This window comes from Neofelis nebulosa, chromosome 10 (genome assembly GCF_028018385.1).
Source record: "Neofelis nebulosa isolate mNeoNeb1 chromosome 10, mNeoNeb1.pri, whole genome shotgun sequence".
Taxonomy (NCBI): Eukaryota; Metazoa; Chordata; class Mammalia; order Carnivora; family Felidae; genus Neofelis; species Neofelis nebulosa.
In genome coordinates this window covers 9,500,396-9,528,372 of record NC_080791.1, presented here as the reverse complement: position 1 = coordinate 9,528,372, position 27,977 = coordinate 9,500,396, and the positions used below count along the sequence as shown (strand labels likewise).

The window sequence follows — 27,977 nt, the reverse complement described above, 5'->3', positions numbered from 1 at the left end:
TAGAAGCCTGCGTATTTAACTTTGATTTCTTTGTCTATCTTAACAAGGTGATCCGAATGATCCTGACTTAAGAGAAGGTTGTTTCAAAAGTAAAGATCTATGTGAGCCATCCTCTCCCATTTGTCCATCAAGTTAGTCCAAGGCTTTGACTTCCTGTTGGTCTTCCTTGTCTGACTCTGGTATCACTTTCCTGTCGGCAGTAACATGAATCAGTTTTAATACACAGAACTCTGTAGTTGTAAACACAATATAACATGGAAACAGCTTTTCAAAGATTCCCCAGTAACTGTCTTGGATTCTGGAGATGCATTAGATTTTGCAACCAAGTATCAACATGCAAGTGGGAGGAGGGGTCATTATGCAGTCACGTGGGATTTGAAGGGCTTGGGAGAAGACTGCCCACCCTAAATATATTTTGCTCACCTGAGAGTGACACTTCTGAGATTTCATCATTGATTATTGATTTCTTTGGATTACCCATTGCTTCTTCTAGTCAGACCTCTTTTGAGATGCAAATATTTCTGGGGTGGGCAATAAACATATTGATACTAAAACCTTAGCAGGAACACACTTTCTAGTTCTTTCTGACCGAAGAGGACCTAGATTATCATCAGATCTGTTGCAGGAGCACGGTGAAGGTGTATCTGTGTGTGCAGGGAGGGCAGGCTGGGCGGACACGAAAGGATGGAGGGAGGAGGAAGAGGGCAAATTTAAGTACTTTAAGATTGTATCTAAAATACTTCAAAAATTTAAAAATGTTTACAATGTGCACTATAAAAGCATCACCTTCTAAATTAGCTAATACTGAACTACATGCTCTTTTTGAGCTAAAATTTTTTGTTACAAATATTTTCTGAATTCCCACATGCAGCCAGTGTGTCAGGCACTTTGGGTGGCCCAATTTCTCACTGAGCTTACAATGCAGTGGCAGACAAGCCCACAGTACGTGAAAAGTTAAATAATTTAGGAGTTAATGAGTTGAGTTGATTATAAAACAGGGGTGCAAAGTAGTGTGTGGTTATTTGCCAAAAGAATGGTACAGACAGTGACTGCAGAAGAAGCTCGGGAAAGGAAGATCCCCGTGAACAGAATGACATTTAAGGCTCCAGGGCTGAGGAGGGAAAATGGGTAAGCTCATATACAAAAGGAGTTAGGCAGGCATGTAAAGCATTATCTGCTCAAGCCTGAAATGATGTTGTAGGTGAATCAACATGGGTGGTAGCAGGAATGTTCTGAGCATTCCTGTAAAAATATGCACAGAAACCTGAAGCGCCCAGACCCATGAGCCGATGCTAGTTAAGTACCAGTCTTCACCCATTATTTGAATCAGATAAATGAATCTTCCCCTTGGACTAGTTTTGCTTCACCCTTAGAAGCTAATTCAAATCATCTGGCTAAAAAGTAAGAAATTAAGTTGCTGAGTATTATGTGGACAACAAAGCCAGGTGATTAAATGATCTTTTCATTTCTTTCAGAACTTAAAAAACAAAAACAAAAACAAAAACTAGTGTGGACATATTTTTATTTATTTATTTACTTATTAAAAAAATTTTTTTAATGTTTTTATTTATTTTTGAGACACAGGATGAGCAGGGGAGGGGCAGAGAGAGAGGGAGACACAGAATCTGAAGCAGGCTCCAGGCTCTGAGCTGTCAGCACAGAGCCTGACGCGGGGCTCAAACTCATGGACTATGAGATCATGACCTGAGCTGAAGTTGGACACTTAACTGACTGAGCCACCCAGGAGCCCCTAGACATATTTATTTTTAAAAGAGAATTCCTCTGCTAATATTAAAGGGAGTTAGCCTCAATACCAGTAGGATAAGAACCAAAATTCTATTACTCTCTGTTCTTCCCTGAATACAGTATGCAAATAAATATTTATAAAATTAGTGTTGAGTTAGCCACATTAGTTTTCAGTCATAATAACAAAAAATGTAGAGTTTTTTTTAAAAATAGGGCTTCTTTTTTTAAATAGGGTGTTTCCTTTAAACTCTTCGGGACCAAGTGTCTCCTCCTGCTCTAACATGATTGCAGGGATAAGGCTATTAGCCCCTCACCATGAGGCTAAAGCCCCCATTACATGAACCTAGGTTTCGCATCCTTAGATGTGGCTTTGGTGGGATCGGAGCTGGTAATCGAAAAGACCCGCTGAGTTGTTAAAGACGACAGGGCTGGACGTGGGGAAGGGAGTGGGGAGCTGAGAGGGCGTGGTGGCAGGTGGGTACTGTAGCCCGGAATGAGAAAGGAGGGGAAGGGAATGTGTACAGAGATTCAGGCTTCATTTGTTGTCCTGTTTGCACCACTTCATGCTGGCATATTGCCCAGATACGCAAGTGGGCACACAGGCTTTAAAGTGGAGGGGGAGAAGGTTTATTCAAGGCCCCGTAAATACAGTGGGTGGGTTTTTAGAAGATTTGAGGGCAGGGGGCGAAGGGAGTATGAAAAAAGAAGTGCTTCTCTATGGGGGGAATCTAGAAAGGTAAGAATATTTTTGACAGAAGTAAACTTACTTTGCTTTGTGTCCTTTGGCCTTTGGCTTGTAAGGAAGGGAAACCAGCTCTTTCTGAAAACAAAAACAAAACAGAACTCAGAAAGGAAAATTTTTAATTCTTGCGCTGACTGAAATTTCCTTACTTGAAAAAAAAATCTGAGGGAGAATTACCATGGAGTTTACACAGACTAGCTTCTTAAATCTGGAGACTGTGGGGTTAGAAATGTTCCAGATTAAGAGAGTTAGGGTTCATTCACGAGAGCAGGTGTTTGTACATCTGTAAGTTTAGGGGGTGCTATTATTGTTTTCCTATTTTTATTATGTTTCTCTTCATTTAGCATTTGTTTTGGTATGATCTAAGCAAGACCGATCACGGGAAAACAAAGATCAGCACTGCGGGGGCCCATGGGAATATCCTATAGCCTTATAACGCGTGATGGCAGACCCACTGACCATATCACCTTGCTTCTATGCCAGCAGACCTGCGTTCTCTGGAGATGGCAAAACTACCTGATGTCTATATCCTGCCCTCACTCCAGTAGATAGAAGGCTCTGGGCCATGAGTATCCACATATCTGGGGACAATCTATAAACCTCTGGGAATGTGCCATAACTCGCCCCTCCAGATCAATGTATCTGAAAGCCTATCGATCTCACCGAGATCCTTTCTTCTCTTTGTTTTCTTAAGAGTTGGAGAATCTCATCTCTCCTTTTAGCCTGTTTAAAGGAAAAAAAAAAAGTGAGTGAGTCTTTGACTCAATAATAAAGGTTTTGTCTGCGAAGGGTAGATATCATTGCATTTGCCTTCCGGTGTTCTTTGGAAGAATTTAAAAGTATTTAATTTCCATGATAGAGTCTCATGTGTAACACAGTTTATTCCAGAAGATGCTACTTTACAAAATAATATGATTTTCACACTAAATGGAAGGGGTTTTTTTGTGCCCATCTAATAATCTAATAATAACCTTTATTAAGACTTTACTACACAAACTATGCTGAGAACTTCATGCACGTTATGCCATTATTTTCTTATAATAACCCAGAAGTTCGTCACTACTGTTACCCCACTTGATAAAGGAGGTAACAAGGTTTAGTAAGGTTCAATAACTTACCCAAGCCATGAAATGGCAGATCTGGAGTCAGTCCCAGCTCTATTTGACAACAAAGCCCAAGCTATCGTCCACCCCACTAAATTGCCATCAAATGGTAGTAAGCCACAAGATCAGCAAACTCAGACAGCAGGCCACAACCTAAGTCTGTGACAAGACGGCTCTCAGCAGTGTGCACATGGAATGGAACCTCATTCTCTCATCTCTCCTCTGCCTTAGATACTGAGACAAGGACACCCTCAGGTAAGTTTTCCTATGTCTTAAAACACTACTTTAGTGTAGGCATGAAGATTTATCAAGATATAGACTATATAAAAAGGGGCAAGTATGGGTACAAAATTTCTTTCATAAAATCCAGTTATGTTCAGTTTTGGAGACAGCCAGGGAGAACATTGCATCTAGAGTATTTGAGAACAAAAGAAGAACCTGAAAATCAGACAAATAAAATTTGTAGCTTTGAGTGGCCAATTAAAATGAAAGCAGCTCTGTTTAGATCAAGGCTACAACCAGGAAATAACTGGGAACAGGCACAGATTTGTCATAGTCAGGTAAAAACTCGGAAGTCACCCATCCATCCGAATTGACTGAACACGGCACTCTTTTCCTAGGGCTGGGGTAACGAAGCACCATGAACCGGCTGACTTAGAACAACAGATATTTATCGTCTCGCAGTTCTGGAGGCTGTCTCACAATTCTGTCAAAAATCAAGGGGCTGGTGGGGCCAAGCTCCCTCTGAGACGTGTAGGGGATCCCCCTGGCCTCTGCCCAGCCTCTGGTAGCTGCTGGCCATCTGTGGCGCTCCTTGCTTGCAGTTCTAGACCTCCAATCTCTGTCTTCATAGGCATGTTGCTTTCTTGCTGTGTATCTCTGTCTTCACGTCTTAGAAGGACACTTATAAGGCCCACTTTACTCCGGTAATAACTTACCTTAATTAATTTCATCTACACCGACTCTATTTCCAAATAATTTCACATTCTGAAGAATACTGGGGGTTAGGACTCGAACATATCTTTTTTTCAGGGGAGACACGTTTCCATCCATGACGAGCACCTGTGATGTAACATCACTGTGCTAGGGGCTGAACAGCACAATTCCTGCTTGCAAGGTAATTGCAGACGATACTTTCAACTGTGCCATGAAGGCGTTTGTATAGGCTGCAATCAAGAGACCTGACAAGGGACACTTAATTCAGACTTGGGGGGTGTGTGTCTCTAGGGGAGACTCAAAGACGTCCCAGAGGCGACAAGCTTGTTCCTCCAAGCGGTGGTCACCAAAAAGCAACAGACACAGGATGGGGATAAAAGCTTTTGAGGCGGAGGAAGCAGGGTGTGCCAAGCCCTGGAGGCTGCTGCATTGCTAAGCAGTAGTTCTTCAGGACAAGTCTTCGGCCCGGACGCCGCTGGCAGGCGAAGCTACAACCGCGGGGTGAGCTCCACAGAGACGCTGGAGGAAAGGAGCCCAGGGGGCAGGAGAAATCAGCAGCTGGGCCAGGTCCACCTCTGCCTTGGCTTTGCCTCGTTTTGCTCCCGTCATGTGAATCTTGCCTCTTATAAGCCTATGAAGTTTTTATTTGGGGACAGGATTTCTACCTTTCACTTGAATTTTAGGTCTCACATAACATCACGGTTATTGAAAGAAAACGAATTCAGGATACTTGCAAAAACGAAGCTGAATTTCATAACACCTGTCAAACTTGCTAGGGACTGGATAAAATAATGTCTGTAGATAAGGACTGGGGATGTTTTTAATGTAGGTGTTCAGTGTTGGTTTCTTTTCCAACTTTTCCATTAGGAATTAATGGCTCCCGTACTGTGATTACATAGCACTTTGTACCTTTATTAAGGTATGGATCTTACTTTCCTTGTTTTATCTCATAGTTGCTACCATGACTCTTTCAGGGTATTATCCTTCTTTTTATCCTTCTTTAGAGCCTAGCGGTGCCTTGCAGATGATACTCCATGAAGTTTTGTTATGCTGAATTGATTGAGTCACAACATGTGAATGAAACTATTGCTCTAATACACAATTATTGGCCTAAGGGGGAAATTTAAAAAAAAAAAGAAGAGGAAGAAAAAGAAAAATGTTTTAGAAAGTGAAATTAAGGGGCGCCTGGGTGGCGCAGTCGGTTAAGCGTCCGACTTCAGCCAGGTCACGATCTCGCGGTCCGTGAGTTCGAGCCCCGCGTCAGGCTCTGGGCTGGGCTGATGGCCCAGAGCCTGGAGCCCGTTTCCGATTCTGTGTCTCCCTCTCTCTCTGACCCTTCCCCGTTCATGCTATGTCTCTCTCTGTCCCAAAAATAAATTAAAAAGTTGAAAAAAAAAAAATTTAAAAAAAAAAAAAAATAAAAAAAGAAAGTGAAATTAAACAATGGATAGTTCTGAAGATTCTTTATGGACAAAACTACATGATTATTTTGTGTGTAACTATGGGGTAGCCATAGGCAAGTTGTATTGACATAATGCTTCTCACGTACAGACACATATTTAGTTACAAGATCTAAAACAATAGTAAAATTAAAAATTCACCTGTCTTTTTTTTTTTTTTTTTTTTTTTTTTTTTTAATTTTTTTTTTTCAACGTTTTTTATTTATTTTTGGACAGAGAGAGACAGAGCATGAACGGGGGAGGGGCAGAGAGAGAGGGAGACACAGAATCGGAAACAGGCTCCAGGCTCCGAGCCATCAGCCCAGAGCCTGACGCGGGGCTCGAACTCACGGACCGCGAGATCGTGACCTGGCTGAAGTCGGACGCTTAACCGACTGCGCCACCCAGGCGCCCCAAAAATTCACCTGTCTTAAAAAGAGAGATGCGTTTATTCTATGATCAGTCCAGACCAAGTGCATATTCATGGTAGGAGAGTCACTGGCTCTGGAGTTTGGCCAGCACTGAGGCACCAGCACCATGGTGTAGAGTGTGCTCTCATGGCATGTGCAACATCACCCAGGGCTTTAATCATAGAACTTTTTTTTTAAGTGAGGGACGGAGCAAGTTGGCTGGGCTGGTCAGCTGGGCACCTGCTAGGGAGGCCTCTACCTCACTCATATGGTGGCTCCCAGCACCCCCTTCCTTGAATCCCTGCTCACCTCATCCCCTGGCCCTGCCTTCCTTGGTAAAAAGAAAAACAAAAACTCAAATAGATTTTATGTTAAAAAAGAAATTGATTTGTCCTTTTATTTCAGGTCCTTTTTTTTACTATAATGGATTTTAGTGCCTGATCAGTTTTATAATATAATGCACCAGAAACAAAGCTTTCAGATATGATTTGATTTCTGCTTTCTGGATGTGCTTCCTGGGAATGAATAAGAAAAAACTACCGCAGGCAACCGTGTCATCAGAACAAAAACAGTGCCAACTATTCTAATAAATCTCTGCCTTGATAATTAAACAAATTCAGCGGTAAGAGAAAATCTCTACAATTTAACCTACTAGTAGTGATAAATAATTTACTTGTTAATTTCATAACAACAAAAGACTAATCATTTCTACTCACAGTGTTCTGGTCGTATTCATTAATGGGATAAGAAATTTTAGCCATATGATTTATTAGTTCTTCAAATAATATAGGGAGATCAGAATTTAAATTTAAATATTTTAACATAGTATTTTCTTCTATATTTATACATTTAATTTATATACTATTCTTAAAAAAATAAAGTATGGACTAAAACTTGGTTCCAGGAAACTAGGATAGTTAATATCTCATAGATGGTTAATACATTTTGGTGTCACTTCAAGAATTAAAGGGCTTAGTTTTCTCTTTTTGGCTTTTCAGAGCCAAACAACATGGGTGGCTCCACAGACTATGGAGTCAAACACTTGGGTTGGAATCTCAGTTCTGCTGTATGATTAATGGCAAGTAGTACCTTAAATAGCCCTCCCTGTTCCTCCTTTCTTCCCTCTAACAGTATCACTAACCCACAGGTTAGAGGTTTGTGATCCTGGGCAAAACCAAGAGCCACTTTCTGAGTCTTGGATTTCTCATTTCCAAGCAAGGTTGTTGTGAAAACTGGAGATCATACAAATTGCTTTACCGAATGCATGGCATATGGTAAACATTTAATAAGTGGTAGTCATTATTATTGTTATTACGCTTATAAGAGAAAAATTTTCTTCCAATGCTTTCAAAATGTGGAAAAGTGGGAAAAAGAGGATGGATTGCCCATCCTCTGTGGACAGGAGGATACTGATGATTCCATCTCTGGCCTATGGGTGGAGTTGGATGGAAGAAAGGGAAGATGAGGAGGGTTAGTGAAGAGATTATTTGCCCTTAATTATGCAGTACAAATTCCTCTGCCCACAAAATTTCCAGTGCATTATAAACTTTCTCCCTAGTTAATCTTCAGTTATACAAGAAACTCTTAATAAATACTAGTCTTTGAAAGAAAGGTCCTTTCTTCTCAAGACCTGGTTCTCATATGAAAAATCCATTTCTTCTTTGGAGTATGATTGAAATTTTTTGACTGAAACATTCATCAGAAATAGCATACATGTGTAATTCTCTGATTACTTATCTATATTACCAAAAGAATATAGATGACCACAGCATAAGCTGAACTACTGAATTTAATCTTAAGATGATCTTAGAAGAGTACTGAATTGATTTTAAAACCAATTCTTTGCCTAGTTGCCTGGCAACCATCCCAATACTTAGAGAATCTAGAAACTCTTGGAACCAGTAGGGTATAGTAGTTAAGCACCTTGGTTCCATTGACAGATAGACCTGGGTTCCAACTGCCTTTGCAAGATTTTAGCTGTGTGACTTTGAAAAAGTCACTTACATGTTTCAGCCTAAGCTTCTTCATCTATAAAATAGGGGTAATTGTGGTAATTCTCGGAGTTGTTCTGAGGATTACATAAGGAGGTGAATAAAGGATTTACAGCATATGTGCTTTTTTTTAGTTCCCAAAGTATTATATTATACAATGATTTTCCTTTCCTTCTGAAAGGAAAAAAAAAACATGAAGAAAATAGACTAAAAAATACTGGAGTAAATATATTAATTTGCATGGAAATTTAAATTTTTTACAAATTCTTTCCATTGAATATAAATGCAATATATACTCATGGTCCAAACATCAGAAAATGAAAAAAAGTACATAAAAAATAATATTTGAACATATCCATTGCTGTATCTAAAATTTTAATATAAGTTTAGAATTTTAAAACATGTAGAAAGTTTCATGAGAACCTTAAAGGAGCTCCAAAATAAGCAATCTAAGGATTTAAAAAATTATGCATCAAAGGGAGAAAGGCAGCCAGAGGAGCATTGGGGTAACTTAATGACCACAGTAGAAAAAGCATGCTCAGCAATGGCACGAAGGTAACAGGCCAAGTAAAAATAAATGGAGACGTGGAAATAGGAATGAGCTGAAAGATGCTTAAAGATGATGATAAGCCTGTCTTTCCTGGGGCAAGATGTGTGTTTTGGGGGAAGAGGAGTATAAAGCGTAGGATAGTTGAATGGCATCATATTGAGGAACTTGACATAAAGACGGCTCTGGTTAAGCTTGGTTTAGTAGAAAACGGGAACTATGTTTCTGACCACAATATAATTTAGAAAATAAAAAGAGATATCTTAAGAATATTTCAAACATTTGGAAATTAAAAAGTATACTTCTAGATGTGATACACACACACACACACACACACACACACACACACACTGGAATATTACTCAGTGATCAAAAAGAATGAAATCTTGCCATTCGCAACAACATGGATGGAGCTACAGTGTATTATGCTAAGCGAAATAAGTCAGTCAGAGAAAGACGCAGATCATATGATTTCACTCATATGTGGAATTTAAGAAACAAAACAGATGAACATAGGGGAAAGGAAGGAAAAATAAAATAAAAACAGTTTTGTATGTGTGTTTTTTTTTTTTTTAGTTTATTTGAGACACAAAGAGAAAGAGAGGCCGAGAAAGAGGGAGAGAGAGAATCCTAAGCAGGCTGTGCACTGTCAGTGCAGAGCCCAACATGGGGCTCAAACCCACGAACTGTGAGATCATGACCTGTGCTGAGATCAAGAGTAGGACACTTAACCTACCGAGCCACCCAGGTGCCCTGCAAACCATAAGAGACTCTTAAATACAGAGAACAAACTGAGGGTTGCTGGAGAGGAGGTGGGTGGGGGGAATGGGCTAAGTGGGGGATGGGCATTGAGGAGGCCACTTGTTGGGATGAGCACTGAGTGTTGTATGTACGTGATGAATCACTGGGTTCTCCTCCTGAAACCAATATTATACTGTATATTAATTAACTTGAATTTAAATACATAATTTTTTTAAAAAAGCAGATTTCTAAATAATTCTTGGGACAAATTAGAAATCAAAATAGAAATTTAGAAATACTTAAAATGGAATAATAATGAAAATACTATCCAGCTTGTGAGGTGAAGCAAAAATAGTATTTTGAGGGATATTTATAGTTGTGCTTATGTTAGAAAAGACATAAAATGGACAATTAAGAAACAAACTGAAAAGAGAAGGAAGGTAGAAAGAAAATAAGAACAAACCCAAAATTGAAGGAAGAAGTGACACAAATCAATAGTAAGGTAGAAGCCAAAAGTATGATGGAGAATAGTAAAGCCAAATGTTGGTTTTTGGAAAAAGACTATTAAAATAGATAATCTTTTGGAAAAACCATTGAGAAAAATATACAAATGATTACAAATGAAAAGAAGCAATAACTAGAGCTACAGCAGAGATTAAAGAGCGTCCGACTTCGGCTCAGGTCACGATCTCGCGGTCCGTGAGTTCGAGCCCCGCGTCGGGCTCTGTGCTGACCGCTCGGAGCCTGGAGCCCGCTTCGGATTCTGTGTCTCCCTCTCTCTCTGCCCCTCCCCTGCTCCCACTCTGTCTCTCTTGCTCTCAAAAGTAAATAAGCACAAAAAAACTTTTAAAAATGATGAAAAAACACTATGAATCCTTTACACCAAGAAATTTGCAAATGTAGACGAAATGGACAATTTCCTAGGGAAACACAAAAAAAAACTTAGCAAACAGATCCAAGAAATAACAAACAGTCCCATCCATCTAAAACACAAAAACAAAATAAACAAGCAAACCAAACCTATACTACTCACTCTGTTTAGGGTCATATTTGTAATTTAAATTTTAATGATGACTGTAACGTTGGTCACCATTTAGCTCATCAGTCGGGTTTGCCTTGGCTTGAGTTGGGTCTAATTGTCGTTGCTATTTACCACCTTTAATAGCGTGTTGGCCTCACTTAGTTAGCTTCTATACTTGAGTCTTTTTCTAGGTTTCCAAGAGCTATTGCAAAGGGTCTGTATAGCTGAAAATATTCCTGTCCCAGTGGATTTTTGATAGGGTTCTGGTCGAGAACCACTGATCCAGACCTTCACCATGATGTTCACCTCTTAATCTATACTTGCATAGAGAGGCGGTATTTACCTGCAAGGGTTAACTAACTTTGGCCACACGTTTTTGTTGAACTTTCCATAGTTGATATTTCCAAATTTATTTTCAGTGACAATTTTTTTTCAGGTGGTACATAAAATAGGATTATGGGGAAACATTATGAGAGTCTCCTTAACAGTATGGGCAAGCCAATTGTGATTGTGTCTTTTAATCGGGACATGGGTACCTGGGGGACGGCGCCTTTCGTCATCTACTCATCATGTCTGGATGACAATCTACATCATTTGATAATCTATACCATCACCCTTTTACCCTGTTAGTCAAAGCATCTCATTTAATCCTAAAGCTTGGTTTATACCTGGCTGTACTCTAACCTTTCAATTATGGGTTAAAAGAAAATAGAAAGGGAGAGCAGAGAAGATAAAACAGACTTTCACTGAGTCACTGCTGGATGACAGGCCTTGTGCAAGGGATTACTCATTAAACCCTCATAACACAGTGAAATGGGTATTATTATTATTACTGCTTTACAGCTAGAAAGAACTCAACCACATAAAAATTAACCACTTTTCTTGGGGTCACGTAACTAGTAACTGGCAGGACCAAGGATTCAAACTCATTCCCAACACTGTTTGTTTGACTCCATATCCTCTTGTTTCTTTTGCTACAGTACTTCGAACACATCCTGGAGATTTTGGAACACTTAAACACACACACACACACACACACACACACACACACACACACACACACCGTGATGGCTTCTTCATTCAGTCTTCATTTTGAAAATGAAGAATTAATTTGGATTAACCATGGTGAATAAGACAAATGTAGTCTGCTCTCAGAAAAACTATATTCTAGTAGAAAATGGGAACACACAGAGAGGGGAGCTAACCCAGCTTGAGGTCAGCTTTGATCAAAGTTATTTATTTTATGCTACCATGTAGCACTTTGCAAAAAGTGGTTGAAGGGCAACGAATGGTTGAATTACAGTAGTACTTTTAAACTGATGAGCTAAGATCCTATTTAATATAAATATATTTTTATAATATATTATAAAAATAATATAAATTCATGATAGGATTTTTGATTAAAAGTTAACTATTAAATGGGAATCACACTCCAAATTTATAATATTCAGCCAAGGTTCTATAGTTTAACACAAGTTAAGGACATTAGCTGATCTTTTTTCTTGAGATTCCTAAATTTAACTTTTAATTCTATGCCTATGATCAGGAGTCCGACAGGAGCACTAGGGAATTCTAGTTCTTGTTCTACAGATGCAATCCTCAGTAGGTTCCATGTCTTCCACGTGCCATGCCAACTTGAGGAAAGTGCAAGTTACCAGTGGCTTTAGGTACAACTAGGTATGGGTAAAAAGTCTCACATCTCGGCTTGATTCCAAAAGGCGGTATGTAACTGCTAGCATGTTGATTTTGATAACAGAATGCTTCAACTATGAATTTACTCTATAAATTTACTACCATCCCCTGTGCCTATGAATTGAACTCTGCTCTGTAGATTCTATAATTTCTGTGTAGTAAATTTATACCTGCTATGTAGTAAGATACTGAACTGTTGGACCTCAAATGATCTACTGTGTACTTTCAAAGACAGCGTGAATAATCAAGGAAAAGGCTTTCTCCAGTCTGAATTTTAGGAGGCAAACCCACCAGCAGTAATCCACGAGAGTGGATGGAGGATGTCAGAGGGCTATTAACTGGAGGAAGAACGCTGACTGGCAGGAAAAAGATGCATATCTAAGCACCTTTCCATACCCCCTGGAAATTGCTTGATTCTGGCTCAGTTCCAAGCTCTGACATATATAATTTTCATTTAAAAAATGACAGCTTACTAAAATGAGAAAAACATATCAGTCATTACATAAGAGACAGTCAATACACAGTTTTTCTTAAATGTAGATTCCAATAAAATATTAACTTATCTATTGTGAAGAATAAAAAGAAATATATTTTCTTGGTTCTGTTACACATATTTTAATGGAAATCAGTACTAATTATCTGCAGAGCATAGCTCTTGTTTTAAAACATTCACGCAAAACAAACGCACGAAAGTACAAGTGATTTTTAAAACTGCTTAATGTTGCTTTCAAAGGCACTTATTTTTTTAAAAAAGCAATAAGTGAGATTTGAATTTTAATGTTGGGGACAATAGGAGCACAAAATGAACATTGCATTTTAAAACTCACTAGAGCATAGATGTATTAAGGGTACTTCTACATGTGATTGAATTATAGACTATTGATGGCTCAGTCTGCGATAATTATTAAGGCTTGTCTTCAGCAAACAAGTAACTACTGAGTCTCTAAGGTTTTCATCATATTGATGCGTATAGATAAGGTGAGTGTGTTCATAGTGCTGGCTTCCTCTTTCAGGAGTGTCTTTCCTGTCCTGCCCATTAGGCTGCAAGAAGGAGGGGGTGGGGGACTTCCCACTGGATGGCTCTCCAATCTCATCCCTGGCCCTTAACTTCCCTGAGTTTCGGGCCTGGCAACTCCACCTGCTTCTCTCAAAGGCACCCCACACTTGTACAGTCTAAGCTGAATTCTCAACCCCTCCCCACTCCAACAAAACACCAACGCAACACCTGAACTTCATCTATCCAACGCTCCTTGTTTCAGAGAACGGCACCTTTTGTGCAATCCAGAGAACTCGGAGTTATCTTCGATAACTTGTTCAGTCTCACATTTCCTATCCAGTATAGGACTTAAGTCTTGGTTATTTTGCTTCCTAAATCTCTTCCAAACCTGCTTTTCCTAATCCAAGCTTACCATCACCTCCCAGCTGGATGATAGCAATGGCTTCCACTCTGGTTCGCCCACTTCCGCTCTGGCCACTTCCAATCCATTCTCAGTTCTGTCAAATGTATTTTAATGGAAACCATTCTCTGTATTATAGTCAGTCTCCTGACTTTTCCAAACAAATCCGATATTATCATCCCCCCCGATGTAAAACCCTTCAGTGGCTTCTTATTGTTCTTACGATGGCCTAAGCTTTGCATTGCTGGCCATTCAGCTTCTGAAATGCCCTATGCCTTTCAAAGCACAGGGTCTTTGCAAAGCTGCTTCTGCTGTCTGCAATGCTCTCCCCCAAAGCTCCCAACACCCCTGCTTCTGGCCTAATGAATGCCCACTCTTCCTTCAAATCTCCGGTTAGTCTTTGCAGAAATCCTTCCTGTTCCCTTGATTGGGTCAACTCTGCCCTATTCAGTGTCGGCCCAACATCACGTAGAACTCTTTCACAAATATCTCTCTCCCTGATTAGACTGCAACTTTCATATAAGGATAGGATTTGTATCTTTACAACATGTTGGTGACTCCACCACTGGACTCCAGTGCCCAGCACGGTGCCAGGAACACAGAGGTACTCAAAAAATATTTGTTGAGTGAATCTTGGCCAGTTCTTCCAAAACATATTCTCCTAAGTTTTGTCCTCATGATTCATTGTACTGTATGGCTTTGCTTGCCTCTTCTTCCCTGAGCTTGGCCTTGCCTCTTCAGCTATGACTGTTGACTTGCTTACATCTTTTTTTAAGGCTACCAAGTTTTCGGCAGCTTTGGGCGAACATTACGTAAAGTTCAGCTTGGCCCCACCTGACTCTACATTTCAGTATAGAGCCTTACCTGTATGGGGTGGGCCCTACACAATGTTGAATTCAACCTCGCGTTACAGGCGAGTGTCTGTACCCATACCAACATTTACATTATGTCTGCTGGAAGCATTATGGTCATAAATTCCAGAGAATGCAAAGATAATACATAAAACATGATAAGCATCATTAAAAACTATCTTTTTTCTTTCTGTTTTTAGTTATTCAGTGCTCTAAAAATGTATCCTTTGTAATAAAAGTTTCAAGACTTAGATATATTGTCCTAAATAATAGCTAAGTTTTCTCTAATAAGTTACCGAATTAAGGTAACTATGAAAATGTCTTTTTTCCTCAAAAGGTTATTTAAGTGTTTATAATAGAACAACTGTTTGTAGGTTGATTTTTTAAAATCGTTTTTATTTATTTTGAGAGAAAGGTGGGGGGAGGGGAGGAGCAGAGAGAGAGAGAGAGGGAGAGAGAGAGAATCCTAAGCAGGCTCCACATTGCCAGTGCAGAGCCCAACGTGGGGTTCAATCTAACAAACCATGAGATCATGACCTGAGTGGAAATCAAGAGTCAGACACTTAACAAACTGAGCCACCCAGGCACCCCTGTAAATTGATTTCTGAACATTTTTTGACTTGGCTAAAAAAAATTACCATTGGTTAGGGCACCTGGGTGGCTCAGCGGTTGAGTGTCAAACTCGGTTTCAGCTCAGGTTCTTGATCTCACGGTTTGTGGGATCAAACCCCAAGTCAGGCTCCACATGTCAGTGTGGGATCCTGCTTGGGATTCTCCCTCCATCTCTCTTTGCCCCTTCCCTACTCTCACGCAGTGCACACACATGCTAATAAATAAACTTAGAAAAATGTCATATGTCAATTTGTTTATCTTGTATACTGATGGCTTTAAAGTAGTTTTCTGGGTATGGCAGCGGGGAATAATACAAATGTTTAACGTTGTGATTGTTGGGGAGAAGGGTTTATGCTTCTAGAACTCTGCTTTCTTGTTTATAGCCAAGGCTTTCTCTTGTATCAGAGTTCTAGTACATGAATATTGCCTTCTCTCTGTGTTCAATTTCTTTCTTGTTTCCTTGTCTAGTACCCCAGATACTCCAGGACAGTGGTCCTGCCTTATTTTCTACTCTTGACCCCGTATTCTAATTCCATTTCCATCTGTTGCCTTTTCCTGGTATCACTTCCTTTGGAAAACATACAATGCTCATCTACTGTGACTTTGTCCTATCAACTGTATTTCCACTATTGCCTTGTCAATTATTTTAAAACCTACATAATCCCATTGTGTTTCATCCTACACTCAATAGTTTCATTTAGTCATGTTTCACAAGCAGATAATTAGTATGGGTTCTTGACCAGGTGTATCTTAGGGGTTAAAATGTTTTTATTCTGTTCCTAAGGTGAATGTATATAGAAGACGAAGTACGTAAATCTTAGGGAAGAAAGAAGAAAAGATTTGGGACATGCATTTGGGACATGTCTCTGTTGAACTCTGGGGCTGTGTCTGTATCAGGCAATGAATTCGTGTAAATGATTGCAAATCTCATCTATCTGATCCCTTTTCCTCCAAGTATGTTTTCACGGACTGTAGAAGTTGCAAAGAAGATGAACAGGGGAACCTCATCTGTCAGCTGAAAATGTTTCCCAAGTCTGAATAATGTTTGAAAACAAAGTGTTTCTATAGATGATATAAAAGAGTAATTCATACATATTTATGTAATCTTTTCATTATCATTTGCTACCAAAATATTTGCTTGTTACTGTGAATGCACAGTCTATTTTTATGATTCTTTCACTTGAATTCTTTGACAAATCAGGAACAACAGGAATTTAAATGACTAAGTATCTTTTGTTGGTGAAGGAGAAACCTACCATTTCCTAAGGTTCTATGGAGGAAAAGGAACTTCGTTAATATTACATTAGAGCAGGGTAGCAAAACTAAAAAAGTAGTTTTTAGTTACTGAGAAAATTTAGGTTTGTCTGGGTAGCCAATTCTGATCAATTTGACAGCAAAGAGGATTTTTTTTTATGTGAGCATCATGGTAAGGACACTGAGAAAATTTCCTACATCTTTGGTTTGGATCTATGAAACTGATAAGCATCCCTTTTATTACTTTGAAGTATAGGATAGTATATAGGATATATATATACAGGATATAGGATAATGGAGAATGCCGTTAAGGTTTTCCACTTTCATGCTGTTTCATAATTCAGTGAATAAAAGTATTGTGAAGCTTCTTAGATTCTTCTCCTAAGAATGTTCTCATGGCATGATTTGCTTCCGGTTCATGGAAATGCCATATATATGCAAGCTCACTTTTGAGGAAGACTTACACTATGGTCAGTCTTGGCTGCATAGGTTATGTGATAGGATGGACTAAAACCCCATTCCCTATAAAGAGTATATCTGGGATGTTGTTCTGTAGATGAACAATTTCCTTGTAGAAATCTTCAGTTTATACATACTCATGTCAGAACTCTGATTTCAGATGGACATTTCCAATAAGTCATCTATTTATATGACTTAAAATACTGTTCTGATCTCTTCTTCCTTCTCCCAGCAAATGAATTATTTATAATTCTTTTCATAAAGAGATAATCAGCTAAAGAGCTTTCCTAAAGGTGGCAAAACTAAAAAGCAAATTAGTTTTATGACTTCAAAAAATTAGCTGACTATTCATTTATTATAATGTTTGCAGACTACTTTAGAACTCTCAAAGGAAGAATAATGGTCCAGTATAGTGCTATAAGGTTTCCTTTATGGACAGAGTAAGCCATTTAATCTTGACAGACTCAACTGTTTTTGATTTTCTGCCATGGATATCCATCAAAGAAACAGTAGTTGTGATTAATAGCATTTTGACCACTAACCAAAAGCATTTATAATGCATACTTGGAGAATATTCCAAAATGGAGGATAACGTTACAGTTTTTAAAAAGTTCGACAACCAAAAAAATCAATATCAGTCGGGAGAAAAAGCTTTTATAAAGGTACTTTTAAGATATATGGAAATGAAATTTTTAGATTTTTCATTAATTTTAAGGAACAGCAGAAGAAAAAACCTTTCAGAGAATTGATGGGAAATACTTTCCCCCTATTTTAACATAAAAATCACACTAGGTATTTACTTATCAATGTATATGTTCAAGATATGTAGAAGATGCTCTGAAATTAAACAGATCATTGTAAAATTTTTATTAGCTAAAAAGAACCACCCACTGCCACTTTTTTTTCTGTCATCCAGCTAAAATTTCTAGAATGGTGATGGCAGCAACACGAATGGGGCACAATAGACTTAGAAAAATGGTAGAATCCAAAAACTGACTCTATGTTTTCATAATTACACGGAGTCACATTCTCTCCCACCACATAGAGACCCATGAGCTAAAAGCAAAACTGAGAATAGAAGTGATGTGCTAACATACTCTTAAAGCCAACTTGCAAACAGATTAGCTTTGGGGAGTATTCTTGCAAAAATTATCAGCCTAGAAAAATTTGCCAGATGGATATACGCGGAAAAGGCTAAACAAACTGGAAACATCATTGTATAGACCATATGTTCACTCATTAATTCGTTCACTTATGCATTTATTTATTCAATCAACAAATATGTATTGTGTTTCAATAACCAGAAAGGCATCGGGCTTAGGCACTATGAAATGACCTCTATTCTCACAGAGGAGAGGAGAATTCACATTTGTCGAAGGCAAACTACGGCCAGCTGCGTCACATGACTTGTATCAGTGTATGAAGTGGCCATCTTTATCATTCCTCTTTTTCTATCTGAGGAAGCTGAGCCTCACAGTTAAATAGGTTGTTCTAGGTCATGCAAATAGTAAGTGGCAAAGTTGGACTTCCAAACTGGCTTTGTTTCTGAAGTCCACTACACCATGGTGCCTGTAATCTGGCAGGGAAGACGGGAACACACACAAAGGCCCATAGCACGGATCAGAGACTGTGATAAACGCCGAGAGAAAGATGTACGGTACTTGCCATAGGAGCATGCGGGGGGAAGCCGTTCATTCTTCTAGTGTCTAGGTCGCCTCTCCCGGCACAGAGAAGCTGGCACTTGAACTAGGTTCTTGGAGGTAAATGGGGAAGAGCACACCAAAGCGCATCGCAGGTTGAAGAAACAGCTTACAGTCTCACGGGGCTGGAAACAGTGTGTCTCACACACGTTTTATTTACACTACAGTTTTGAATTCTAACTTATTTGGGAGCAGAGCCGAACGGTGCCATGGCCAAAATCATTATCAAACAAATGAGTCTCATGGGCTTTGAAGTGAGGATACAGGCTTTGAATCTAGGCTCTGCCACTTACCACTTGTGGGAACCAGAAGATCACTTAAGCCTTGTTGGATTAAATGGGAATCATCGTCATGAGACTATTGTAAGGCAAATAGGAGCTGATACAAGGGAACTGCTCAGCTTAGTTTCTAGCACATGGTATCTACTCACTAAATTGGCCGTTATGGACACTACATCACAGTAGTATCTGAAATATACCGCAGGATTCCTTTGCCTTTTGTACCAGGGCACTGTCTGAACAGCATTCTGCTATGCTGCACTGACTAAGCTCTTCAATGTACTCACAAGGCATAGCTTCAGTGACATTCTATTTCTTTCCTGCGGGCTTGCTGTTTTGTTGGGCCTCTTCTGCTCTCGACAAATAGAATCTTCTGTACTGCATTGCAGACCTACTTGAGCTGATGTCCAATTTGGCAGATATCACAGAATAATCTGTCTATTTAGGCTCCACAAAAATTATTTTACCCATTCTCCACTTCGCTAGTACCTACGGGGAGGCTATGGAGTGTGCCCTAGCCTAGTGGTTGCGAACCAGTTGTGCAGTGCGGGCTACACTGGGGGTGGGGGAAGGCTCAGGAAGGAGGAGGAGAGTGGTACAAGTCGGTCAGGTTATGGTCAGATCGAAAAGGAACTTAACATACTGAAGGATTTGGTCTTCATCCTGCAGAAATGGAGAGTCAAGGAAAAAAAGGAAGTAGGTGGATGGACTGAGTCGTTCATCTCCCCACTCCCCGCCCCCACTCCTATGTTGAAGCCTTAACCCCATGTGTAACTGTATTCTGAGAGAGGGCCTTTGCGGGGGGTAATTAAGGTTAGATGAGGTCATAAAGGTGGGGCCCTAATATGATCAGACTGGCGTCCTTATAAGAAGAGGAAGAGACACCAGGGTTCTCTCCCTGTGCCATGTAAGAACCCGGTGAGAAGCTGGCCATCTACAGGCCAGGAGGAGAGGTTTCATCAGAAGCCAACTCTGATGGCACCTTCATCTCAGACTTTGAGCCTTCAGAACTTTGAGAAGATAAAATTCTGTTGTTTAAGCCACCTAGTCTGTGCTATTTTGTTACCCTAGCATGCTGATACAGAAGGAGAGAAGCGTAACTGGATTTGGGCTTTAGGAAGACAACCGGTGCACTGTGGAGGACTGCTCTGCATATTCTTTGGTCAAATCGATACATTCTTTGAAACTCAGCTCCTTTGGGGAGATTTCTCGATTCCTTAAGCTTCATTTTGATGCCTTTCAATGTGTTCCCACAGTGTTATGTGCATACAACTATCATGATGATGTATCATAATTCTTGTCTTTAGTTGGCTGTCTCTACCACCAGACTGTACGCTCCTTTAGATCACAGACCACAGCTTTCTCTGTATTCCCAGCATCTGGTATGGTACTTGGCGCTTGGTACTTCTCAATAAATATCTGTAGCATTAAGTAATTAATGTAGAAGAACCCGAGGCAAGGAAACCAGTTCTAAGACTACTGATATCATAGTCCATTAGCAGGGGTGCCTGGGTGGCTCAGTCAGTTAAGCGTCTGACTTCAGTTCAGGTCATCATCTTGTGGTTCGTGGGTTCAAGCCCCACATCAGGCTCTGTCCTGACAGCTCAGAGTCTGGATCCTGCTTTGGATTCTGTGCCGCCCTCTCCCTCTGTCCCACCCCCCCCTTGTGCTCTCTGTCTCCGTCTCTTGAAAATGAATAAACATTAAAAAAAATAGTTCATTAGCAGAACATGCAACTCTAACTCACATCATCTTAATTGTTTGGCAAAAGGTGATAAAAATTGACAATAGTTTGTCTTTAATCTTTTATTTTTAATATCTTCCAAAAATGAAATTAAAAAGTATTGAGGAAGTTGACTTGAATGATTTTTACCTCACTAAAAATTAGGTTCCATCCCACCCATTAAGTCCTGGTATAAATACACAGTACCTAATAGCCTCAAGAAAGAAGAAAATGCTGACTATTTATAATCACCTCATTTGTTTGGAAGAATCACCAAAAATCTATACAGTGAATTAATGTAATCAGCAAACTGAAATGCATTATTCTGTAATCTATGTAGAATTCCCGATAAGTCTTTCAGAGTTTGCCAGTACACCAATGATTAAAGATATTAGGCCCAAACCAATCTTCTATCTTTGCTTTTATAGTGCAGCAGCAGTTACAGGAATGGAATTTATCCATTAACCAAACAAAATGTTCCTATAAATCACCATATTAATTGAGGAGTTAAAGTCTGTGCCTGTGCCATTTAAGCAAAGGAGGGATGTTGCCAAAAAGAGATATGCTCAGTGGATTTGACGGTGCTAATGTGTTCAATTTCACCCTTTAGTCGCTGTGGTTCTAGATGACAGACTCATCCCTCTGATCATTTAATTCTGACCTATTAAGATAGCCATTTCTATTAGATTTTTCCAGTTCTTACAACGTTCTTAGAACACTGTATATGGTTTGGGGATTTATTGGATGGCAAATGTGTGAAGCCATTTTCCCCCATTTCCCTCTGATTCTGTGGGCTTTTGCAGAGACTGAGAATAGCCAAAACTTAATACAAGTTTTTAATCTTTAATTATAATTCTAACAAAGTTCTCTAATTGCTCAAGCTGGCATACAAGAAGTAGAAAATTTTTACATACTTGTGTTTAGAAAAGAATAACTATATATATATATATATAATTTTTAAACGTTTTTTAATTTATTTTTGAGAGACAGAGCATGAGCAGGGGAAGAGCAGAGACAGAGGAAGACACAGAATCCAGAGCAAGCTCTAGGCTCTGAGCTGTCAGCACAGAGCCTGACGTGGGGCTCGAACTCACAAACTGCGACATCATGACCTGAGCTGAAGTTGGGCACTTAACCGACTGAGCCACCCAGGCGAATCAAATGACTAGGCTTATTTAGAAAATAATAATGAATTTCTAATGAAAATCAGATGACCTTGAAATATTGGCCTACCTTTTGGAGATACTTTTCTTTCTCCTCAGATTGCTGAGTCTTTAGGGTTTCAGCAGTGATGTCTGGACTCTCTAAAAGAAACGAAGTCAAATTCAACCTGAAATAATTTTATCCTGATTTTATAATAAGGTTGATATGAAACTGGATAAATATTAAAAGGTAATAGAACGGGAAGGTAGACACAAATATATACTGTCTTGAAACTTTATAAACCAGATTCATAAATAATCAGAGACTGAATAATTGGCTATGGCCAAAGGGAACCTCTAATCTCTTTAGAAGGTAAGACAAGAGTCCAGAGACAAGAGAAGGTCTCCGAAGAGAACCTATTTGCAGTATCAGAGCTTCCAATTTCTATATTCCTATTCAGTGTGGTAGGGAATTTAGACATTCTCCTCTGGGTAAATAGGGTGGTCTCTGAGACAGAGCTTTGGTATGCAATTCAGAAAGTTATGCCAAAGTGTAAAGTCATCTCCTTATACCTAGTACCTAGTTTCTGAAGAATCTAGGAATCAGGATGTTGAAATGCATAAAACTTGGTACTTAATGTTTTTTCCAGCGAAAAAAGGCTGGAAGTAAATTTTCTCTCAAAAATACGAAGGGGAAGTAAAGCAATTATTGGAAAGACGACGGCATGAAAGGTATTTAAGCTCTCTAGACCTATAAAAATTGCATAATAGCAGTTTGCATATCTGCTTACTAATGTCTTACACGTCTGGGAACTTGGCTCCCAATATTGATTCTGCTTTCAACTTTCTCGGAGGCTTTCCTGTGTGAACTTGATTATGTAAACACCCCATTCAGTCAACATGTAACGTTCCCCCAGATTATTCTCTACCGTTTAGCCAAAGAGCTGCCATAACTCAAGAGATACTTTCAGATGTGATGTTAGGTGTAATAAATACACCAGTGGTGCTTTTGGGGAAGGAGTGCTGAGAAGTTTGAGAAGCTGTGGGTATAGGGTTTTAGACATGTGAAACGAAAGATTCTTATTTTAGAATTCGGTTCTGCAGTTACTTCTGGGAGGAGCTCTGCAATCCTCCAGGTTGGTGATGATGACAGGAGGCATCCACTCACCAGTTGCACCGCCCCTGGAGGCCCTGGCCACCGGCAGACGCTGACTGCTACCTCTGGACAGCACCAACTGAGATTCGTTGGTGGGATACATCGATGCGGCCACCCAGAACTGTTTGGCCAAGTTGGAGTCCTGTTCTGAAGATCCCGTGAACACCAGTAATCCCTGAGGGCAAATTTCAACGGACTCCTTTAGGCCAGGGCGACCTCTGCTGCCGGGTTTTGTTTCCATGGCAACTCAGGACGCTTCTCCAAGCTCCCTCGGCTTCTTTCCCAGCCCCGCCTTGTAGAGAACGGTCAGATTGGCAACAACCACGCCAGAAGTCCTTAGTTTTCCTGGATAGGTGTTGGGGTGCAGCGCCTGCACATGGGCTATCCAAAAGCCCACGTCTTCAGGGCCACAGGCTTTAGGGTCGGTCCAAGCCTTGCGAGTCCAGATAGCAGAATCAAAACATCAAGTTGGGGGCGTTTCTTGTCCTGTTGGGAGTCAGTGGGGCAACACTTCAACGCTCTCACATCCCCAGTCAGACTTCGACCCACCTCCCACCCAGCTCCCTATCCCCCAAATATATCTAGATATCTAAATAAAGCTTTCAATTTCTTTGCTCTGCCACCTGAACCCACCCCCTCCTTCCACACCAGATTGCCACAGCTCAGCATGCCCTTTGTGGATATTGGTTGGAGAATCCAACAGGGAGGCCAACATCCTAGCCCTAGGGTTGCCCAGAGGTCCAAACGGGGCGATAAGCACCTAGGTGTAAAATTTTTGTTAAAGAGTTCCCTCCGCCCTATCCTTTCAGGGAAATCTAATGGAAGAAGCTGAATTTAGATCCTAAGTGCATTTACTCATCAGTCCGGCTAAAAGCTGTGTGCTCTGCAAGAGTCTTAAATGATTACTTAAAAGAAGGGGCTATGGCTCGTGTGTGGACTCGGTCCAAATAAACTGTGAAAAATGTTCATGTATTCTTATAAAAAAACCATTATGAAGTGTGAGCGAATCACTTTCCTGGGAGATTTCGTTAATCTAGGAACAATCTCACTATTTCAGCCAACAGCAAAGTTGTGATTACCATGGCAGGAATTGACATGGATGGCCTACAGCCAACTCAGGAAAGGAAAGGGGACACCTGGTAATAACCACAACTTACAACTTGATGGCACTTTTTAATCTTTCAAAAATTTGCATACAGCCTCACAAAAAGATAGTTTCAAAAGTTGATAATCACAAGTCTATACAATGGCAATAGATCAACTAAGCAAAAAATTATATTCCCCAATATGTCTAAAATTTTGGGGGGTTAAGCACCTCAAGGAAGTTGAAAAATTATAAAAACATATATATATATATATGTATATATATATATATAAAATACATTGTATATTTAGCAGCTAAAATACTGATTTCTCTCTTGGCTAAGCTATTCATAGGCAATGGGGAGTATCTGCGTATTCCAATCCCCCTCCCCCACCCCAAACACACTGATGTGCATAGGCAGCTCATTTGGACGATTAACAAATCTTTTTACCTGGCCGTGTGGTTAGTGATTGGTACTATTAGCAATCAGCTAACTACACTGCCTAGTAACTAGACTCACAGAGGGGGTAAAAAAAAGTTCACTTCCATCACACACTGCAGACCAAGTTGGTGCCCCAAACGTGGTGATAGGCAAATCATGGTTTCAGTTGTAGCTCCCTTTAGTTGGTGGGTTGGTGAAAATGACCTTACTCATGAAAAAAAAAAAAAAAAAAAAGGCACAAGGGATCACATCATACAGCATTAAACGTCAAGTTCGGGGCTCGTCCCCTGAGTCTAGAAGTCATTATAGCTTACATTAATGCCATTCACTGTCCAGATGTCGCCCTGCTTGCAGGAGATTGCCCACTCTCGCAGTGACGCCCCGGAGTAGCTCACAGTTTAACTGCACGGAGCAGCGGCCGACCCCCTGGGGTGCAGGCATTTCCCCCGAGAGCCGACCATGTGCTCCTCGAGCAGCGCTGTGCCCCGCAAATGCTGACGCATCGAGTCTCGAAGCGCAGCCTTCTCCCAACGCTCGGGATCCGCCGCTTGCCGCCGAGGGTGGCTGGCGTCCTCCGGCCCGCGGGGCGGCGGGTGATGCTGTGCCTTGTTTTGATGGCAGTGGAGTTAGTGATTGTGAGCACCAGAGTACAATCAGCTAATTACACTGCCTACAAACCGAGCACCGGGCGCCCGCGGGCTGCAGCTCCCGGGAAGGTCGGCGGTGCCCACGCCTTGGCCCCGAGAGGGGGCCGGGCCTCGTTTCCCCTCTGGCGACGCCCGACGGTGTCCGGACGCGAGGACCAGGGCGCGGGGTCCCGGACTCCCCGGGTACCCTCGCCCGGCCCGCGGGATGCGCTGGCCCCTGCCCGGGCCCCCGCGCACACTTGGCGTGGCAGGGCCAGCGGGCAGCGCTCCGAGAGGACCTGCACCTGCGGGCCGCGCCCTCCCCTTCCCCCCCCCCCCCCCCCCCCCCCGCCCCTCAACCCTAGGTGGCTTCATCCCAGCCTCCGCCGAGGCCCCGCGCCGGTCCTCCGTGCCTCCCGGGGCCCTCCCCCTCAGGTTCCCTTCCTTCTCTGTATGCTTTCTGGGGCCGGCTTCCACCTCCCTCACTCCCGGGTCCGGTGCGCCCCAGAAAACGTTTCTTCGGGCCCCAGCCCGAACCCTAGAGCCGGTTCTCTCAACCCCGTGCGCCCCGCAGCTCCGAACGGCCGAGTGACCGTGGCCGTGGCGGGCCAACCGCCCTTGGAACCCCGAGGCGGAGGGGGCGGGGCGCGCGCGAGGTGGGGGTGGGTTGGGGGAGGGGCGGAAGCTGCCAGAAGGGGCCGAGGGCGGGTCCTTGCGGGGAAGAAGCCCTGGAGACCGAGGCACAGATTCCTGAGAAGTTTCTCTTCCTGATAGGGCAGGAGGGACAAAGAGCTCCTTTTCCCCTACCCCTCCCCAAGAAGCCCCACACGCCCACCCAGTTTTCATGCCCATCTCCGTCAGAGAAAACAACTTGGCCTCGTACCAAATTGTAGGCTCTAATTTTCCAGATGGAGATAGGCCTGGGTGGCCTCTGGCTTGTGGGACGACTGCCTTTGAGAATCCCGTCCGCACCCTTGCCTTCTCCTTGGGCTCCTCTTACAGTCTTGGAGGGCCATGCAATGAGGTGGAGGGTTGGATCTTCTAGTCAAATAGCCAGTCAGCCAACTCGTTAGTTAGATCAAAGCTTGGGCCTCATATATTTATTTAATTACCTGGTATATATTCAGCACCTCAGGTCACTTATTCTACCCTCCATGTGTATAATCTAGGTGGTAACACAAAGTGAACACATTGTTTATCCCTCAAGGCAGTATATAATAAATTACTAAACTGGGCAGAAATAGAAGAGGGTAGGTTGGGTATCAGTGAGAACTGTAATTGTCAGGGAAGGTTCATGGAGGAGCTGAGGCTTGAGTAGGTCCCCCAAGCAAGACTAAATCTGGATATTCAGGGAGAAACAATGTCTTGTGACCAGTTACATTTTTCTTATTCTCACAACTCCACATGTGATAATGTAGATGTATTTATGTGTGTATTTGGAGTAGACTGGACAAAAAAGACAGTTCGAGAGGATTTCTGGGAGACCTGTAGGAATACTTCTTGTCTTACTTACTCCATGCCCTGTTTTCCTTCAATGAATAACTCAGGAGAGGATAACCTCAGTTTAGTGAAACTCAGTTGGAAGTAGCCCCCCACTCCCCACCCCCAGTATGGTCTTCACGCATCTGGTATAGAACGCTCACTGTTGACCCCAAATGCTTGGTTCTAAACTATTTCCCACAGAGGAAAACTTTGCAGCTATAGATTGATTCCCTAAACCCAGCAAATGGTTTCATAGATGCCTCTAATAGCGTGAATTAGGAGCAACTCATCTAGATCATTCAAAACAAATTCTAAACTCATACTATTAAGCCACCAGAAGAACTTTCCAATGATGAGTTTTCAGTATTATAGCATTATCTTTCAATATGAACACACATTTTTTGCCACACGCATCATTTGTTCTGACAACACCAAAGTGAAGAGTAAGAAACCAACTTTACTGTATCAAATGTATGGTACAGAAAACATTAATTGTCAAGATCAACTTATAAAGTTAAATTGCAAAAAACAGGTCATTTATAACTAACAATAATTTGCATTCATCTTATGGTTGGGAGAGGCACAATGTTGTGGAACATATTACACAAATCCCTCATGCTTCTTTAACACGTACAGTAAACCAAGCCACACTGGGCAATATGCTGGAATCAGAGCTTATTAACCTGTGAGCTTTCTAAAGGTAACTATAGAGCCAATTTTGTATTTTGTAGTTAAATATACATGCATAAATAAGTGCAGGAGCGAAATAGCTTTCATTCCATTAACAACATGCAGACTTACAAGTTTTGGTTAGGACGTAATTATAAAAGCAGTTCTGTTTTTTCAAATTGCGAGTCAATTTACCCAATACAATATTCAATACCTCTTCCTGGTTGATGTTTTAGGATCATTAGTTGCATCTAACATGTCTTACCTGAGTTGGATTGCTGCCCTCCAAAGCACTGGTTGCAGTAGATGCCTTGAAACTTATATTTTTAGAGCTGTTCTTCAAGGATGATAAAAAAAATAAAACATAGGTAAAAGTCATCAAGATGCATTGTCTCCAGAAATAGATTTTTTTTTTTAAACGCAGTTCATTTTGCAGGTAGTGCAACTAAAAAAAGTAAAATAACAAGAAAAAAATGTGTCTTTTTTTTTTTTTTTTTTTAAAGAATGCTTGTTCTTAGGGTTGCTGTTGACTTGGCCTGTAGTTACTAGAGAAACTCCAAGGATCTCATTCCCTTTATGGTTCATGTCTAGGCATGCCTGGAGACCAGGGAGACCCATGATTTAATCTAAGTAAGAATGCTGGTGGTGTTTTAAAATACCAAACAGAAGATTGCATTTGTTTTAGACAAAACCAGGAAGGTACCTTTCAGGGAGAATGTTTACTGTTTTATTGA

The 27,977-nt window shown here is 41.0% G+C and overlaps 1 protein-coding gene across 2 annotated transcripts; it reads right to left on the bottom strand.

Moving 5' to 3' along the window:
• Positions 1-27,651, bottom strand: HOATZ (HOATZ cilia and flagella associated protein). Of its 2 annotated transcripts, none has more exons than XM_058686730.1 (6): positions 27,509-27,651; positions 22,953-23,426; positions 21,876-21,946; positions 3,152-3,211; positions 2,514-2,566; positions 1-190 (listed from the first exon to the last, which is right to left on the bottom strand). In XM_058686730.1, the coding sequence occupies exons 2-6, from the start codon at positions 23,179-23,181 to the stop codon at positions 133-135; spliced, it is 471 nt and encodes a 156-aa protein (XP_058542713.1). In that variant the 5' UTR covers positions 23,182-23,426; positions 27,509-27,651; the 3' UTR covers positions 1-132. The 2 variants fall into 2 exon arrangements, with proteins under 2 accessions (XP_058542713.1, XP_058542712.1); XM_058686729.1 differs by lacking the exon at positions 27,509-27,651 and adding an exon at positions 25,570-25,715.
• Positions 27,652-27,977: the final 326 nt, after the last annotated feature.